Source organism: Trichoplusia ni, chromosome 1, assembly GCF_003590095.1.
Source record: "Trichoplusia ni isolate ovarian cell line Hi5 chromosome 1, tn1, whole genome shotgun sequence".
Lineage (NCBI taxonomy): Eukaryota > Metazoa > Arthropoda > Insecta > Lepidoptera > Noctuidae > Trichoplusia > Trichoplusia ni.
Genome location: NC_039478.1, coordinates 6,666,014 through 6,686,942, shown reverse-complemented (window position 1 = coordinate 6,686,942; position 20,929 = coordinate 6,666,014). Strand labels below are relative to the sequence as shown.

General features: G+C 33.3%; 1 protein-coding gene across 1 annotated transcript in view; it reads left to right on the top strand.

Moving 5' to 3' along the window:
* LOC113492189 (synaptotagmin-15-like) overlaps window positions 1–16,897 on the top strand; it is an 80,670-nt gene extending 63,773 nt beyond the window's left edge. Inside the window, exons 6-12 of the mRNA XM_026869542.1 lie at window positions 2,955–3,043; window positions 7,586–7,710; window positions 8,367–8,460; window positions 11,982–12,149; window positions 13,145–13,252; window positions 15,156–15,372; window positions 16,582–16,897. Coding sequence (XP_026725343.1) covers window positions 2,955–3,043; window positions 7,586–7,710; window positions 8,367–8,460; window positions 11,982–12,149; window positions 13,145–13,252; window positions 15,156–15,372; window positions 16,582–16,709 — 929 coding nt within the window. The 3' untranslated portion in view covers window positions 16,710–16,897. The remainder of the gene's footprint in view (window positions 1–2,954; window positions 3,044–7,585; window positions 7,711–8,366; window positions 8,461–11,981; window positions 12,150–13,144; window positions 13,253–15,155; window positions 15,373–16,581) is intronic.
* Window positions 16,898–20,929: the final 4,032 nt, after the last annotated feature.

Below are 20,929 nucleotides of genomic sequence, written 5' to 3'. Positions count from 1 at the left end.
ATGTTTATTCACAACAATAATTATGTTTCCACATTTCGTATTTAAATTAGTACTCTTGGGACACACTTCAAATGCATGCTCTACTGCTCAAAGAGGTTTCATGTTTCATATAAACCTTTGTGGCTTCATTGGCCATTCATTTTGTAAAGAGAATAATACGGTACAAATGTACTTAGAAAATGATAATGGAATTATTTTTGAATAGTGTAGTTTCATTTGTTTGTAACTCTACGCTGTCATTTCTTTATTTTGTTTTATTGAGAATCTTTCTTTGGTATTTGAATTTCTAGATTAGTCCAGTGAAAAGTTAAAAAGGCAAAATGTCGCATTTATCAAAGTCAAGGTTTTTCACATAGATGGAGATGATATAAAAATCTCAAATCATACACATACATGATTTTAACTTTTGGAAAATACGCCATCTTATGAAAGTGGTAATCTCAGGAAATATTTTTCCATTCCAAAACATTTCTAATACGAAAAAGGAATAAGATAGCATAAATCTGAAATGTCATTTCACAAGATCTGCTCAACTCTTAAGATACGTAGTCACGTTATTACAAGCGGATTTTAAAAGGACTTTGCTTTACGACTTCTTTACTGTTATTTCAAAAATACTGGCACTACATTTGAAATTCTGCCAGAGAATAAAGCCATTTGTCTTGTTGCATTTGTTTTGTGATACACATGTTAGGAATGTTTCGTGCATGGAACATAAATGACTCGATAGAAATACATATACACTATTGCAATACTGCGTGCATCTCGTTTTTGTTAGTCTTTGTCAAACTTTCGAAATATTTGCACCTTGTATGTCGGTTTTAAAAAACAACTATTGATGGGAGCTGTTGGGTTTCCCCAGATGTGAGTCTTATACATATGTCGGTGTGTATTGAAACGAATCACAATGAGTTTTATAATTCTTTGACCTACTACTTAATACGTTAAGATTTAAAGTAATGATTTTTATATAAAGCTCTACAATAATTTAGATTATTTCACTTACTTTCTTACTTACAAATGGTAGTCATTGATATTATATTGTAATGTTATGAAATAAGTAAGATTCTAAATACGTCGTCCTATTATTTAACTTTATTAAATAGAACACAATTAACTTAGAATTTATACAGTTTGAAACTCTTGATTAACTTATAATTACTTTTAGTATAACCCTCTTAGAATAAGATTTATTTCTTCCATTTATTAAGTCTATTTTGAACTTTGAATGTCTATTCAGGCCTCGTCGTAGTTAAACCTAAAATTCAAAAGCCTTTTTATTTACTACAATATTTTTGTTCTTGTTAATCGCGCCTATTTTAATTAAGCTCTTAATCGTAAACTAGTAATTAAGAACAGGTTTAAGATGCAAGAGAAGAAAACGAATGAACATAAAAATGTTTAAACGAACAATGACTCTTAAATATTTCATTACATTTCTTTCATAAAATTTTAATGTGTATCTAATCCCGGGTTTAAAAGACTGAAGACTTTAATATCAGCTTAAAATAGGTTTTTGGTCAAGTAAGCCTAAGCTTGATAAATCTTTTTTGGTATCGAAATTTCGAAAATAATAATGTAATATGTCGTACAGTGAGTAATAGCAGGCAATTACATGCTATAGAAACCTCTTTGGTCAAAATTCTGGACCTTATCTTTTTTTATTGTTGTAAATATTTATCGTGCAGTGGGCTACAACGGACCATATAAAAATATTTTTTTTAATCTAAATCCTTTATTGCACACCATTAGTTACGAGTACATGGTGCCACAATGGGTGGCTGCAATAAAAATAAAGCGATTAGTATGAAATTTGAAAGTGTTTCACAATTTGAATGAAACACTCTCAAATTAATTGTGGAAGATTAAAGATAATTGATAAAGAAGGACTCAGAATGATTATAATTTAAGAAAGTATAAGAGTTAATTTAAACTAGAGCAGATTAAATCATCAATCTAGTAAGAGATAATTATGGTTATATTACAGTACTTTTTGTTTGTCATTAAAACGGTCCATTAAGAGATCTTGTTCGGTAAGGGATGCTTTGTGTCCGATGATCGTGTTTTTGAGTTAATAAAACAATTTTATAACATTCTGTATGAACACAAGCGAAACAAGCAATCAATTAAATTGATCCAGTATTAATGGAACGCAATGTGTTTTCATGTATAAAATTGAATAAATTGAAATGCTAAATTGTTTTTGACTATCAATATTTACGAAACGAAAAACAGAATGCCGCCGAATGTGTTTATTTTCAGTTAATTATGGTTATTCACAATTTAATACCGAAATATGACCCGTTTATGTTATATTTACGGACGGTCGATTTGATTGTATTCTGAATTGTTCGTACATTGATCTCGAATATGTAGGTATTCAATTGTTTTTCGATTTCGTTCACAATTCGTTTTGACGTTATTCGTTCTGTTACGGTTTGAAATTGTTTTTCAGATAATTTACAAAGAGAGATAATAAGGGTTTAACTTTAAATTAATGCCTTACATGTAGATGTTTTCTGCAGGAGGAGATTATTAGATTATATACTACAACTTCGTCTGTACATCTTGCTAGATAAGTCATTGAAATGAGTCCTGTCGTTATACCACGCTAAACCCGGACATAATTAAAAAATATTGTAATGAATTTAGTACAATAATTGTTAATTAATCACGCGAATTTATCAAGATCGCTCGACTATTTCCGGAGCCAACCTTAATAATCAGCCGTGATGCAATTTAGAGTGATCCTTAAAAGGCTAACTTAAAGTGTCTCAAGCTAGTCATACGATATCTATAAATACACACGTGAGTGAATCGTTCTTAAAAAATACGACATTAAGTTTTTTTATTGTTTTTAAGCAACAGCTGTAATCACAATTATTACGGCATCATCAGAAAATTTTACGATAGACATAATAATATAGCTAAGAAATATTTCTTCTTTGTTGCAGCAAACACAGCTGACTTGGGAGTCCTGGACCCTTCTTTATACAAGTCCGACTGCCTCGATGAAGATTTCATGTGGCCTGAAGGACATGTGGTAAATATTAAATTGGATATTTCAATTTCTAGTTTTTTAACCATAATTCCCTCACATAATTTCTAGAATTCTTGTGCTGTTCTTCCACCATCATCGTCCTAGACTTTTCAGAACTATGTTGAAGTCGGCTTCAAGTTTTTCAGGATTCAGCTAAGTGCCAGTGTTTTACAAGGAGTGACTGCCTATCTGATCTCCTCAACCTAGCTTCCTGGGCAACACGATGCCCCTTACTGATTTAGCTTTTGACTGACATTAACGACTGTCAAAGTTGTAGTATGAATAACAACCCAGACCCACAATTTACCGTGCCTTCCGAAACATGAAGGAACTAATTATGACAAAGATGGTCACCCATATACGGACCGGTCGCGTCGAGCTTAACTTAGCCTGAGATCGATGAATTTATGCAATTATAGCTTAGCCCTCGACCTATTCATTTTGTCCACCGAAATCAATAAATCAACAGACGTATGCTAATATACTCACATAAATAATTTATTGGTATGCATCAAATACGTCAACATCACAAGCTATTTATAACTTTGATACTCGGAAACTCAATCAATTTGTTTAAACGACTTTCCTGTTCTGTACCTAAATTTATTTATACTTTCCATGTCCCATGTCTACGGTTCCACGAAACTCGAATAGAGTTAGATCAGAGACTATGCCAATGCTAACTTTAGTGACGTGTCTTTAGATGACGCGAACATACTATAGGTGTGTACATGCTTATATCTAGGTTCACTTAGCATTAATATAGTCTTAGTTTTGCAGAGTGTAGTCATAGTAATAATACAATACAAAATGAAGTTGTAAAACTATGTAACGAATAATTGAAAAAAAATTAACTGAAAAATTATATATATTTTTTTGGCTTAAGAATTAGACCGTTACAAAAATATCCAGCAAAGGTAGCAACTAAAAATTTGGTTCCGACCGAAACACAACATAATATATTATGAGACTTTGCCGAATCAAAATTAATTCATAATAGACTTCGAAGTGTCTGTTGAATTCATAACAAAAAACACCTTTAAAGTAAAAAATAATATCTGAAACCATTTACTTTTTACACCATAAATTATTTATTTTTTACACCATACTTGACGATTCCCCGCTAAAAACATAAAATAATAACATCAACCTATATTAATTTTTTACTAGGTAAATACGTAAAAATAGATGAAGGAAAATACAGGCCCTAAGAGATACCACAACTTTGAGAAAATGTTGATTAGTTAAACCGCTAAATCTTATTACGTAATGTAGATTGTAAACCGTGAATGCAAATAACAAGACCGCTTTGAGTGATTTACTACTTTTTGTTTGTTTAAGTTAAATTTAAAATGAAGAAGAAATTTTGATCCACAAGTTATGAAGGTTATTATTAAAATTTTCTTTAATGAATGCTTAACAGAAACAAACACAGATAACACTGTTGTTTAAAAAATAATAATAACCGATTTAAGGCAACCCTGCAAATATATGTACTTGAATGCGGTCACAGACTATTAAGTTCACCACAAATAAGGAGCATCTAAATGGGACTCTTTAATTACAAAAAGCCTCATTTTCATTATTTCAATACGCAACAAGCGCTGTGAAGCAAACAAATACTAGAATTTAATATCAAAATAACTTCATAGGATAGGAAAGGATGTGTGACGAAATTTATTTCAGATTGTATTTATACAGCAATGATCTTTCTAACACTAGGTCTAGGTCTAGGCGTATACCTACTCTCATACGAGTAAAGGTAAAACCGGTAAGGTCCTTACGTGTAATAAATTGAGTTAAAATGAAAACAATTATGGAATCTTCTAAAACATTGAGTAATTGGTGTGTTCATTAAATCTGCTACAACTCTCATTAATGTTATAACAATTCTTAGCAACAATAACGGTCGATGGTTTAATGTTTCTTTATGAATATTTATGTAGTTCGCCTTCAACTTCTACCGTTATTTTCCGCGCCAATCTTATAGAAACAACATTAAAATTTATGGCTGTTGGCTATAAAGATTTATTTATCTTTAAAAGACGAATGCTTTTCTATTAAGACGGGATTCATGGCTTGTCAGTAGTACATGTATAGAATCTTCATAGTTTTGTATTTCAATTTCAACATAAGCGTTACGAATATTTTTTTTTTACGATAATGAAATTAAAATTTGATAATTATATTAAAATGACGGAGATTTCAAAATAAAACTATTCAAAATTTGAAGAATCAAGAGTCATGATAATAATTAATCTTACGCTAAACATTTATTTACACAGCCAGGTCTACCGGTGAGATAGAACAAACAATATCTAATCCAACAAAACCGACAGTTAAACAAAAACAAACACGGTATTGTTCATTTGAGAACAAAACAAAGCAATTTATCAAGCCTAAGAAATTACACCTCAGAGCTATCCAACTAGAAGGAGAAAAGGTCACAAACTAGTGTCACATTGTCTCTGTGACACAAATATATCTTGACACTGAATCACGTTACCTTACATGTGGTTTACTTACTTCGAATAACAGCCTTATTTAGGTGCATGAGAATGTTCTCGTTTAAACAAGAAAATCTGTTTGTTTCTCTTTCAGTCACAAACGACTTGAGTGATTTTGATGAACTTTGGAGTAGTGGTAACTGACACAACTTTTTATCCGACTGTTTGAGAAAGAGGGAAAATGTTTTATAATAATAATATTATTCCCTGTGGTTTCAGGCGACAAAGTAATTTAGTTTTGCGAAGATTCAAGACTTTTTTTTTGTTCTTGATACATATTCTGGTATTCAGGACTCGAATAAATTAGAAAAAAAAAACAATCGCTCCGTTTTTTTCTCAGCACTTTTCGTCATTTGTTGTCTTACATATAGTTTCCACTCAGAGAACAACTGAATACCTATAATATTATGAGGTTTCTGTGAACTTCTAGAAGACGCGAGAAAACTATATTCATGTACGCTTTCAGTACACTCATTCGTTTCAATTTCACATAAAAGTGGCTTTACGATGTAGGTACCGCATTTGATGTGAAGTCGACAATAAATTCTGTAAGTTTATACACAACGTTCGCTTTACTGACGCCCACAAGTTTGTCAACAAGTAAACTTCGAATATTCTTCGACCTTCAGGTTTCAGTTAATTTAAATCTAAATTTAATTTCCTTTGCTATCTTTTGCTTCATATTTTTTCTCTCACATGGAACCGCAATTTAAAAGAGAGCAAAAAACGCTTGTTCTAGGGATCGAACCCGGGACATGTCGCGCATAGCGGTTTGGCGTTGTATTCTGAACCACTCGGCTGTCAAAATGAACTGAATTAATTAGTTAATAGTAGTAACTTTCAAGATTAATTAATACGATTAGGACAGTAAAGTTTTAAATGAAAAACAAATACTATATTAATCCACTCTTCTGTATTTTAAAAATCGTAACCTTTAAAAAAGAAAGATCTAAATCGGTTCACCCGTTTAGAACATCAGTAACATGAACACGTGCAAAATTATCTAATTCCATCTAACGAGATCACCGTCATTTAAAATAATCTGATCGAAATTTGGAAGAGTTTTCAACAGTCATTAACCGTTTCGAACCCATACTGTAGAAACTGTACCTCCGTCCGTCTGTCAGTCAAAAAGCTTTAAAATAGAATAGAAAAATTTATTTCGGACAAATGCGCATATTTATTAAGTGAGTTAGTAACAACATTCACTTACAATTTATCTCTAGTTAAAAGGTAGTTTTCGCTTATAAGAGCCAAAAAGAGAGCGGTAGGCTCAATAACACGACGATTCGTTGCTCCCTGATGTAGTACAACCTTTAGGAAAATAAGCAACCCATGTGTCAAGTAAAGTAGTTTATTTTACGGGTATAAGGTCAACTTGTTCTTTGCTAGGTCAGTTACCCGTGCCCATGTAAACATTTACTAACCATATATCTTCACGTTCGTTCATGTTGGTATACTGAAATTACCTATTATAGTCATGGGGTCAAAGATCTGTAGGGATTGGTTTACGGATATTACAGCAAGAAGGATGTTTCACAAAGTAACCTTAATAAATCCAATTTAGAAAAATGTCAGAGCGAGCATAGACTAGAATAAAACAGAAAGAACCAATAGCAGTCGTAAATCACGATAAGTGGGAGTGAACCTTAAATAAATAAATATGTATATATGCTTGCCTCTAAAAAAATGTAAATGTATTTTTATACATTTCTACAAAACGTCGAATTATTTTTTAATTTGAGACTTACATAGTCATATGAAACGTATAATTACCAACCCTTGTTCAACAGTCTAAACATAATGGACGGTTTCCAATCAACTCAACGACTGCACGTTGAATAAGACCACCATACAAGAACCTTCAATACAAATTGAATCACAAGCTCTGACATCACTTCGAAACTCCATTCCAATTAGCGTGTATTAAAAGAGGAGTTCGTAAAATAAAATTGGCTATCGACGAAACGAATGTGACGCAAATCGATTCATTGATATGACATACCAACCTAATTGACGGTCTTTTTAATTTCCCTAGGGCCGCGTTTGGTTTACGCTGAAGTACGAGGCGGGGACCGAAAGGTTGCAAGTCCATATTATAAAGGCGAAACATCTGCCTTCTCGCACCCCAGCACTGGCCAACGCATGCGATCCGTACATCAAGTAAGTCCACTTATGTAATTACAGCAAAAAACAACAATTATGAATGCATAACGTAGTGTCGTCGTTAGCTGTCGTCCTTGTTAAGGGATCTATAAAAGCAAAAAGTCATTTGAGACCATCAGCTGTTAGTGATGTATGTAAATCTAAAAAAGCCTAACTATTGATTTGACAACCTTAACTTCCTTAAAGATTTGAATTTCTCTGTGAATTTGGAGTCACAAAAATAGCTGATAACTGAATTATAAGTTGATAAATATAGGAACTGAAATGTCAAAATCGGGAGCAATCAATAAAATCATTCAAATTACGTTACCTAAGAACATAGAGTTTATACTGTAGACGTGCAACATTACTGATGCCAGTGTTAAAGCGAGATGGCTCTACACATAATGCCATGCTATCTCTTTTCTAGAATAGAATCGCTCCAACTTTAAAGTTCTTAGTAAAGGCATTGTTTTATCCAACGACGTTTTTTCATCACATCCAATTTCATCTTTCTGAATAAGTTATTTTCAATCTTACTTAAACTAACTTCGGTGTTTGTCTGAGTAACTAAGTTCAGAGTCCTTTGGAAGTAAAACAAGCGAACTGTAACTTGTTTAGGTGTTAGTTTGCACTGTTTGTATTGTTGGTGCTAATAGAAATTAAACTTGTAGGATCCAATTGATGCCTGATGAGAGGCGAGTGCTGCAAACCAAACAGAAGAAGAAGACCTGCAACCCGTTCTTTGATGAGACCTTTGTTTATCAAGTAAGTACTTTGAAGGTCCTTATAGCCAAGTGACATTTCTGAATTGTCGTCAGCGCATAGGGATCAACAAATAACATGAAAATATTAATAGCAAAGAAATACAATCATATAAACAAACACCTTTTCCTGCTAAAACCTATGCATGCTCAGGTATCTATAATATAAATATAATAAATTATGTATAAATACTATAGCATAAATATAATAATACGTAAAAACATAACATAAAAGTCAGATTAAATATAAAATAATATAAAAAATTAAAATAACACTTGAGCATTAACAAATTATTGCATACTTATTACCATCTAATTTTACATTGTGGATTTTCAATAAAAAATTTTGAATATGAATAAAAATCAAATTTAATGTCGTCAGTTCGACACGTGGCCCTGCCGTTTCGCCAGCTCCGAATCTAGTAGGGCTATCCCGATAACTACGTCTGAAAAAACGTAAATAAAAATGCATTCAAAAATTATTTCCATTTCTTTTGTTTGTGTTTCGTAAATCTTTTTGCTATAACGGAATTCTGACGCTGACCATAATATCATTTTTGTACTGCGAGAATCTGAAATTCAATGTTATAATAACATTAAGCGTCAACACGCTTTTTAAAATGTACAATATGCCTCGCGACTGATAACAAAAGGCCTCGAAATTCAAATTTAAACATTTCAACAATGAACAATGAACTTTTCTCGGGAACTTAATATTATTATAGAGATGATAATACGAACAGCTCAACATTAAATACTGTATTTAATTCAGCAAACTTGTTATAAAGATTTGCTAAATAAATACTCTTTATTATTGTAACTCAAGTCTGTTGGGTTTTCAGTAACCTGATTTGGTCTTCTTTTTATACCTTATCTTTAATGCTATTAGGGACATTTCGGATTCGTCAGGTATCATTCGAAAACCTCGCTCTTTTGAGATTTATCTAATCTAAATTTAACTTTAAGAATTTCAGTAGCTTCTCGTGGTACCTATTTTTATCTTAATGTTTTTACGGTTATCCGTGATTGGCTGAGAGTTGAAATTTACTTATAATGAACTAAACTTATCAGAATAGACAGAACAGATTATGGCCTGTTTTGTTATTTTGTGAAAGCTATTTAAACATGAAGATGACGTGCCTATAATTTGCGAGCCATTCTTAATAAAATAGTTTCAATAAAGATGCAGTTTTTGCTCCTTAAATATTATTGTAATATAATTCGATTTCTATTTATTTTTTTCACAAAATGACTCACACCTAGCAATTTAATCCATGTGAAGGGGGTTTCACAAACATTCAAGTCACATGGACCCAGACTAAAGAGAATGGATCGAACTGGATCGAACTCGCGTCACACACGAACAGTGCACGGTGGGTTTGGCCTTGTGGCCTTAGGCGATGCAATCAAAAATCCAAATCAAATTTATCAGAATACGTCTAGACTTTGAAATAGCATAAATATTCATTGAATTCATCACTAAAACCAGATGAAAAGCAAACAAATTTCAGAACTTTCATCTATAAAATAACATTTCCAACTTTCCATTACAATTGTGTTACAAAAGTTCAAATAGTCACGAGCGCTACGTGCTAAATTCGTACCGAATGTTCAACTCTTAACAACGAAATCTTTTAAAAAACTGTTGCAATTGTGGAAGGGAGATACTCCTATACGCAGTTTATAGCGCCATCTCACTTCTAAGAGCATAGGTTATCATGGTATTTGATCTCATAGTAAAGGTCAATTCGAATATTCAAATGTTACACGATGCGTTACTGTGAGTTCTTGAAGCAGGGCGAGCCGTTGTGTAAGCGAAACGACTATACTCAGTATATAGCGCTATCTTACTTACACAATAATAACGCTATTGGTTTATGTGCTCACAGTAGAAGTCTAAATTTCGAATTCAAATGTTAGAAGGCTATTAGTTGACCTTTATGTAGGTACATACGAAATACGACAGCATAGTCGTATTTCGATATGTTTAACTTGAATCTTAAAGCAAAGGTGCATTAATTATTTAGGAGACAGTAATTTCTAAGAATTCTATTTAGCGTATTAGACCAGGTTGTAGACTGAAAACACTGTTATCTGAGCTCAAAAGACAAGGTATATCGTATATCACAGAGATTTAATTACGTTAATGGAAATTTCAACGATAGTACGATGGAAGCTTCGATACTGTGATAGGAAGCTTTTAGGTAGCTTAAAGGCCGTTCATAAAGGTTACAGCTTTGTCATGTACAGTAACATCAGCCTGTATCGATGAAACTAAAAGGGTAAGGTTATATCCTGCCGTAATAAGTACACCCTGTATATAGGTACAACATAAGTCACGCATTAACTACTGTTCTTTCCTCCTTTTTTTGTATATTTGTGGTAAAAACACTGGCACACTAGGCCCTTGAAATTTTCTCAGATGCATTTTTTCAATTGTCATTTCTTTGTAATATTCTCAGAAATTCGATCAGACATTGGTGCACGCCAGGATGCATACACATTAGGCCAGAACAGTATGGTCAAGCATTACCGTTAAAGTTGTTTTGTGCTTCAAAAAACAAATTGTATTTTGCGACATTTAATAAGCTTATGTTTATACAGGATGTGTTTATTTAGACAGCAAAAATAAAACGTTATAATTAACCTTCAATCGCCATCAAACAAAAAATGTCCTAGTGATAAATTGAACCTGGAAATCCTGAATAAAATTCAACAAACTTGATAAGCAACTATGTAATAACAAGCATACATTTGCTCTACGTTTGTACGTCAAACGAATCCCGTTCAGTCTGATTCCCTTAACACCAAACATCGTTTAACATAAACTTTCCTCATTAATAATTTGATCGGTCGTGGAACATGTTTATAAGTTAAAGAGCGCGTTTCACGGCTGTTAGTAAACGCGATCAGTTGCAGCTTATCGTTTGTCGCGTTTTATTCAGTTCAATGCCGTAGCATTGGCAGCAGGCATTTGATCAAAAACGAAAAAAAATCTGTAAATAAAGAAAAAACTGTGAAACATATTTCAATGACGCGTGATAATAGAACTTTTGCATCTAAATAAGCATATCTTCAACATGGCCGAGTATTTAAAATTATCCTGATCAAATTTAAAATACCTTTTCCGTGCATTTGAAAAGCCGTAAAAGATGTCAACAGCTGATCAACATATGTAAGGGTGCACTTTCCATTTGGCGTTAACAAGATTTCATGCCACGTGTTTAGTATTTTAAACAAGCTATATATTTAACTAGCTGTTGCCTGCGACTTCGTCTGCGTGGTTAGAAGATATAAGTTATGATTTATACCTGCCCTGTTTTTTCCACATTCTATTCTATTGTATCTTCGCTCCTATTAGTCGAAGCGTGATGTTATATAGCCTACAACCTTCCTCGATTAATGGTCTATTCAATACAAAAATATTTTTTCAATTTGAATGAGTAGTTCCAATTTTAAACTCGATCTCAGATTGGAACCCAGATCAGCATTTATTGGTGAACTAAACATTCATGTTCTTGACAGATTCCTCCGGGGAAGATCGAAAGTCTGACGCTGAAGCTGTCACTCTTGGATGTGGGGCGAGTTGGGAAGGGGAAGCAGCTGATCGGTCACATAATCCTGCCGCTGACCGAGCTGGATGGAGTGGCTCCTGATGAGGAACCGCAGCTTTATAAGCTTGATATTGAAAAGGTGAGTTTGACACAGGTATATTGGTACAGGATAATGCGCTGGTTTTGATTTTGGTTCGTTATGGTTATACTCACGTACGAGAATCATGAACTATATGCCCAAAATAGTGTTGATATTGTCCTTGCATTTAGAGACCAAAAAAAAATAGTTTATTTTAGAACTGTATTTCTTGCATACAGCTGTAAGAATAAGTGGAAATAGATATCTCTTCAATACTTTAACGGTAAAATGACTCGATAACAATACCTTTTTCCTTTATAGTAATCAAATAAATGTACCGAGCGTTCCCTAACGCGTTTATGTGCAAGAATATGCAAATAGCATATTGCCGTGACATACTTGTTTTTCACTTAAGTGCACATGTAGGTAATTGAATTCCCTGTTCTTTTCAGTATTCATTTATGCAAAAAGATTAAAAGTGTAATTTTAAATTATTTTTCTCTACTTCCCCATCGTAATAATGTTCTGAGAGTACACATTTTATTTAGTTAGTGTGTTAAAAAGAGCATCTACGTAATACTGTTAAAGAAAACTTGCTAAGATGGAAACGTGTTTAAAAAACTTTTGCAATTACACATTAGAACTTAGTATGCGGGCTGTGTGTGTTTAAGAGTTTTAAGAGCAAGGTGAAGCTACTAATTAAATTAATTTAATTATGAACTTCGCCTACAAGTTCAATTACAGTAGTGTTTTAAGATGTTTCACTCACATGTATCTCAAAGGGTAAAAAGGAACCCCATTCGTTTCGTAAAATTAAAATACATTTTATTATTATTCCAAAGTCAGCCATATATGTATATGTACCTATATATATGTTGTTTACCAACTGTGTGGGTAGATACAGTAGATACAATCAGCCCATTTAGACCTACGTGTCCGGGCTATTTATTGCGTAGTATTGACACATGTTAAATTACTAAATATATATGAAAGCTGTCTTTTATAATCGTGAAAACAAATTACAATGTAACTTAACTTGTATTGTAACTCCTCAGGACTTACAAGAACCAACTTCGGATCTCGGCGAGATTCTCGTGTCGCTGCTCTACAATGAAAACCTTCACAGACTAACAGTAACGGTCATAGAAGCCCGAGGGCTCAAGGTAAGTTACCAAGAAAACACTTCGAAACTCCTTTCACGTTTCCTTCTCAACTGACGTACAGTCAGCACCAGAAGTTTAACATTATTCGATTTTCAAAGTGCCGGTATTATTCAGTGACTTCTAGGAATTCGTGTTTAATATGTTTTGACTAAGCTCGTTGTTAAGACTATTTTGTAACTTAATAGCTCAAGAGTTACTCGTTGAATTTGATTGTGTATATATAATGCGTTATGTCGATAAACGTTCCCCTGCTGGGTACCTACAGGACTCTACGTTATAGGGAAGATTTGAGCATTGATTACCTACCACGTTAGCTCAGTGCGGATTGGTGATGTCGCATTAGAATGTTTGGAATCCATGTTTCCTCGATATGTTTTCCATCACCGTTTATTAGTGGTGTCTTAGAATAATTTAAAAGTAAATAAGACATATTGGTACTTTGCCTGAGCTGGGATTGAACCTAAACCGCTAATATATGCATAGAAACTCAAAACCACCACAACAAATTGTGTATAGTTTGTTTTGAAATTTATGTTTACTTATGATAGGTACTGAATGTACCTACTTTATCAACTCATAAAGGAAGAATGTTGGAGTTGCTGAAACGAGACGCAGCTATACTCCACGTTATGCTCTATCTCGTTTCCTCTATAGCAATAAATCCCGATTTATGCTCTGATAGTACAAGCACAGAACATTTCAATATGTGAGTTTTGAAAAGAGAGCTCTCTAGATGAAAATATAAATTTGAATTTCTATTGAAGTCTCGTTGCAATCTAGTATTTTACAACTGTATTGGAAACTTGACCTCCATGTATGTTTAGTATATTGTAATTTGAATTCAAAATTACCACTCTACTTTATATCTTTAACGTGTTGCCACTCTTTTTGGTGTAAAAGGAAATAAAATGAAGTCACTCATTCTGTAAGTTGTCATTTTGAGCTCACTTATGTTTTCCTCATTGACTTCCATAAGAAGAATTTTGAAATAAATAAAGTGGTCGCTCTCTTTTAAATAGCAGATAATTGTTGAAATGCGGTATAGTATGAGTATTAATCTAGTGTACTTAATGCTATTTCTCGTTTTAAGAAAAATTATACGGACATTTTCAGTTCTCGGATAAAGTAAGAGACTGAGATAATTATAATGAGTAGAGTACCTAGTTGTTGAGTTAATTAATCTGTTAGCTCTTAATTAATACTTGCGATCTTATCATAAATATGTTTTTAGGAATATTAGTTAAACGGTGGGTTCTTAGGTAGCACTTTAGATCCTTTTAGTTTAAATTTTACTAATTAATCATTAAGAAGATACCTACTTAATTGATTAAAACATTCAGATTAATTCTTCGTAACATTTTTACAACTAGAACTACAGTGTTTTTTTCTTTAAATTAAATATGGGTTCGGCCGAATGCTATTTACAGAAAAGTTTTGATTTAAAAACCTTTTGACCAGCACCGCATGATAATTGTACATGAACTATCGATCTCTCACTATTGACAATCCGTGGAGTATTCTGGTTCTTTTAAACCCGATGTCAAGGCTTGTATTTTCGCTTTGAAATTTGTTTGCTTGTTAACTTTCAGGTTTTTGTGCAATCTGTAACGTAGTTGTATTTATTCAAACGGAATACAGTTCTCAATATTAAAACCATTAAATCAATAAAATTCAATAATTAAATAAGCATCTAATAGATTCTTTAAAAATATACTTGACTAAATCTTCCTGGATTCACCATAAGAAATAATGTGAATTTAGGTTATTTTTTAAATCCATACTGTTAATTTTTCAATCGACATTTTCATCATTTCATCGGTCACCGGTGACCGACACTCAAAAACTTTAATACAAACATTCCTTAACTTTTGGCATATTTAATAATATTCACCTCCTTTCCTAGCTGGACCCCTCCTCAAATAAAAAAGAAATGGTGGTCCGAGTGACGCAGGAGCGCGCGTGCCGCGGAGTGCGCGCGCGCCGCACGGCCGCTGTCGACGTGGCGGAGGACGGCAGTGCCTTCGTCTCCGAATGCTTCCACTTTAGGCTGCGAGCTGATGAGCTACACACCACCAGTGTCACTATACAAGCGTTACAGCCACACTCCGTTTACGCCAAAGGTATGTTTTTCAATGAAGCTAATAATAAACTATCGGTTAGCTTGTATGTTTTTCAACCGAGTCTGAAATAAGTAGTTTCTGAAACGTCGTTAAAAATGTGAATTTTAAACGACTACTGTTGGCTGGCTTATTTAAACAATGATCTATAATAGTCTTCTTGAATCTTTTTACAGCTACCAAGTTAGTTAAAGTTTGTTTGAAGAAATAATTTTAAAATACCCAGAAGATTTAATGAAATAAGGTATCTAAAGTAGTAATTGTACAACGACCCAACATAATCGACAATAGACAACAAAGTAATTTGTTGTTCTCAGAAACAACTAACATCGTTTATTTTAAAGATTTTAACTAATTCTAAAATAGAATCTTATACAATTTCAGTATTTTTGAATTAATGCTACCAACGTATATAAACTTAGTAAAATCCTTCAAACGCAGATCCTCTAATACAAGCAAAGGATTCTAAAACTAAAATATATTCAACAATAATTTTGCATTTCGCTGAGACTTGCTTTGAAATAACAAAATTCTCAGAAAAATCTGTCTTAGAGCATATTTTAAAATTTGCAACCTACAATCACCTTTTCATACAAATAAGGTTACGGTTGTTGAGGCGAAATGGCACGGTTACAATGTAGGTATACCGGCGTCTCGCTTTTACCACTACAACGATCTCTCTTTAAACCGTTTACCTATGTTATAGGCCCTTAGGGATAAACTATCGGATTCCTTGACGGGTTTTTTGATATTCAAGGTGTGCGGTTGTAGAGCAAACTACCTGTACCTCAGCTATCCGTAGCTTCAATAAAATAGAAAAAGAACATTTCTTCTCGCAAAATTGTGGATCCGTTAAACTGTGGGTCCCGGCTGTTATTCCTACATCTATGACAGTCGTTACAGGTAGTCAGAAACTTGAAAAGTCTGACTACCAGTCTAACCAAGGGGTATCGTGTTGCCCAGGTAACTGGGTTGAAGAGGTCAGATAGACAGTCGCTCCTTGTAAAACACTGGTACTCAGCTGAAACGAGTCAGACTGGAAGCCGACCCTAACATAGTTGGGAAAAGGCTAATGACTTTATCTGTCTCGATTCGGACTATCCGGATAATCTGGGACTTTGGTGACAATCTAATACGACAGCAATTTTACAACGGCATGAGGTGTATTTTTATACACATTTTATAAACATAGTAAAACCTCTTTTGTTTCAGATCGACTGCTCGGGAAGTTCGTGCTAGGTTCGTACATGTTCGCCAGAGGTCGGGCATTACAACACTGGAACTCATCGCTCGCCGCTCCCATGGAACAAGTCAAACAATGGCACCCGCTCACCAATTAAACGACAACCAGGCCAAACAACGCACAATTGACGACTACCGACCCCACTTTATAGTGAGTGTAACGTATTGACGGATTCTATTTTCTAAGATATCATTTAATTGAACATTGTTTCTTAGGGTCAATTTATATTCAAGCTTGGTTTAGACGACGCGGGAAATATCATGCAAGTTGATACAATGACGCTAATGTTTGGTCACTAATTAAATTAGGCTCTCATGGGTGCGCAATGTACTGTATCCAGCGCGATATTTCTCGTACTATCTAAATAAGCCTTCATACTAGCGTGGATCATCCCGATGAACTGATTGTCACTTGTCGGTGTCATTCGGAAATTAAATGCGTTACACCAAAGAGTACGCTTGTATGAGGATTTATTCATTGACCATACCTCTAGATACAGAAGGTCGATCATCACTGGTACCTTCAATGCGAAAATTGACTTAATTACTTCAGAATAAAGACCTTTTACATTTAGTACTTCTGGTGATCAATCTACTGTAATTGTCATGAATGTACACATTGTACTTTACGTAATAATATCAACATTGTAAAAATATCGTTCTATATAATATATCATGTAATTTCAAATATATATGCATAATGAATTTAGTCATATTTTTGTAACTCCAATTTACACTTTATTCCAAGTATTACGTATAATGAATGTATTCTTATTTCATATCACGGAGTTAGTATTTATACGACGTTAAAATTTAAATTATCCTGTTACATCTCTCAATAAAAAATCTCTTTCAAAAGTTTCCGATTTGTCTCAAAAACTTTTTCTATAGATTACTGATTACTGAGAAAAAAATTATTGCTCATAGATGATAATTTAATGAACTAAGTATATTAATATTCAGAATATTACTATATTTAATAAGCTACACCATATACTATCAATATAATTATTTATTAATGTTTAATGATATAAAATATTGCCAATATACACGTATTGTAGTAGAATATAATTTCAACAATATGCAATCAATGAAATAAAACGTATGTAACGCCAAATTGGCGAAAAAATCCTTGTTTTATTTGCCTTCTTTCTCCGGGGAAATGCTCATGGACTTTATCCGCCCTGGTCAAAGCGGAGAGGCATGTCGGTCTCTAACCAGCTAATACAACTGCAGTACTTCACCCTTCCTTAAACTAGAGACCACAGGAACGCGATGCAAACTACCGTGATCCCAGGCAATAGGAGTAGAAACAAACTTTGGTCTTCAATTTATGTCCGCTGACTTCGGCGTGGCTACCCCCGAAGGCTTATTTACAATGCCTTTCTAAACGCAACGAGAGGGTCAGTGACGATCGATTTTGAGCATCGCTATTGATGTCATCACTTTACCAAGGGGGTAGATGTTAATAAAATGATTGACCAATTAAAATCCATCGACATAATAGCAGGTCACAGTTATTTTTAAAACGTAAAATAATAGACTTTTTGCAATACATAAAGGTCAGGGTTTCGCCTACGTCGATGATTATCGTGAAATTCGCTTAATTTATTAGCGCTTACCTAAGTTGTTAGAATAGAAGCCTTTGGGAAAAGTTTCATGTGCGTAGTAATGACCGTTTAAGGTTTAAATAGTGACATTAAATTACAAGCAGACGACATCTAATGGGCGTTTCGTGTTGCTTATTACGACCTGTTATTTTATCTAACGAATATCTACAGGTGAAACTGTACGTTTAATTTAATACAAAAGTTGAAGAATGATTTTGTTTTTATAGTAAGGTTGATAAGGTCTACTATTGTTTGCACTTTTTCTACGTAAGCTGAAAAGTGTATTGTTTTTTTCAAGCTGGTGTCAACAATGATACTACACTTAAAGTCGTAAAAAGGTAGGAGTTGAAAGTTGTCGTAAGGTAGGAACTTGATTTTTTAAACAAAGGTTTTTCAGATTTTTGGTCTCATGATAGCGATGTAAACAGGTATTCTAAGTCACTTTTTACTGCTTGTTATTTAAAACAAGATTATTTTGCTATGCTAGTCTCTTAATACTTTAAAATGTTCTCTCTAGGTTACGAATTGTATAGCTCGTTTTCAGGGTGGAACATAATAATTATTAGAATAGAAGCAATTTCAAATATTTTTAATGAGCGACTTACATAATCTGATACCTTAGCATGTCCGCCGGCAAAACGAAGATTTATTACTCTCAGATTTTTATAACATTCTTGTTATTTTTTATAGTTGACAAATATTGGATAACAAAAACTGTAAATTTATTACCCTTATCAGATTAAATTTTCTTAACAAGATGATTTAAGAGGATCAGGATTTAACTGCTAAAAGTTTTCAAGAATATTCGAGCCTTACTCAATGATAAGATTATCTAAAATCATTCTAACGGCATCCAAGAGGATTCCTAAATGAAAAATACATGACACGAAAAACAAAACCAAGTATTTATTTAAGGTATTGCAACCCAACTGTCTTATATAATATACATAGAAACCTTTTGAACGAACCAATATGATGCTACAAAACAAAGCACGGTCTACACGTAAACGTTATAAAATACACTCCAGAGATTATATATCATGATATAATAATGTCACGTGACCACTCTTTATTTTTCTCAAGAAACAGCTTTTAAAGATAACAAAAATAATAGTGCTATGAAGCTGAAACAAAGTCGCCAGTGACCACCAGAGTTGCGTGTAAAATACCAAAGTAGATTTTTCTTGATAATATTTTCTTTAAAATTAACATGGAATTTTTTCTACAGAATTTCACACAAAATATCCTTATAAATTCAGTTTATATGGGTTTTTTTATGTTTTTCACCTTCTCTTTTCCTTGTTTGGAACACTTATATTTTCCGCACATTCTGACTCAATATGCGCTCTTAAAACATGACTACTGTCTCGGTAGAAACGAGACAAAGCTACGTGGAGTGTAATGCGTTATTTTGTTTTCACAATACTTTGATATCTAGGAGTACAAGTAGATACTCTTCGAAATTACTTATTTAGATTAGATTAGAATATTCTTTACACCATGGAATTACAGCAGTGATTCTTAATACGTACAATGTTAGGGTACAATGGCGGTCTTATCGCTAAAAGCGATATCTTCCAGACCACTTTTGGATGGACAGGAAAATTTACATCATTGCACAATCATTGCTTTCAAATTATACCAATTTTCTGAACTAGTAGGTATCCCAAAACAATGAAAAAAAATCATTGAAGACCTTCGAAGAATTCACTTCTGAATAAATTTCTCCCATTTATTTTCATAATGGATCCCTTAATACCCTTTTTGTTTGGGAAAATGTTAAATATGTACTTAAGTACTCTTTCCGTGAACTTCCAAAGAAAAAATATTATCATATCGTTATCGCCACTTATTTCTGCTTCTTTTTTAAAGTAGACTCTCAATATTTTTGCTGGAATATTTCGAAGTTTTCAAGGATTTCGCTCTTTTCAATGAACAATCAATTTTAGGTATTATTCCTACCAAAAATATTTTACATACGAGTAAATACATACACGGTGATTTTTTTGTCGTCCTACAAAAGCAGCTCAGTTCATGTATCCAATGACTAGAACACGTTCATGATAAAAAAATAGGTATTTACGAGATTTGAAAAAAAATTAATGCAATTTTTATTTAAATGTATGATGCAATTCGTAGTTTTTTAGAAACACAGCTCTGTTGCGGGTGCGGTCCGAGCCTTGTAACAATGGTGAGGGGCGCGGGCGGCGTCAATTTTATCATTTTTAAGAGTATATTTCAGATTTCTCTTGTTTAATTTTCTTCGTACTTATTATCTTAGTTGATGATAAAAAAATAATAATCGTGCCAAGGGGTATTTTACGTCGGATACGTGAACTGGGCTGCTTTTGTAAGAGGACTAAAAAATCACCGTCTATACATTACAACTATGTTAAATTTTTCAAGTAGGCTAAGAAGCTGCTGAAAACAACTTTCTTTAACGAAAACTCTTAGTGTGCATGCTATATCAGATTGTGTGATACGAAGCACATTGCAGAAAACTTTTAAAATATACATTCAGTTGAACAATACGGTAAAGATAAGGAAGGACTTTATTAATTTAGTTTCCATGGTAACATTAACCATTTACCAAACAAGAAGTAGTTTAGCGCTTACGTCACCGGTTGTTTTGCTTTTCCAATCCACCCTGTACAGCGCAAATAGATCGAAAAAGTATAATAGAGTTAGAATCGTGCTCTGAATATTAT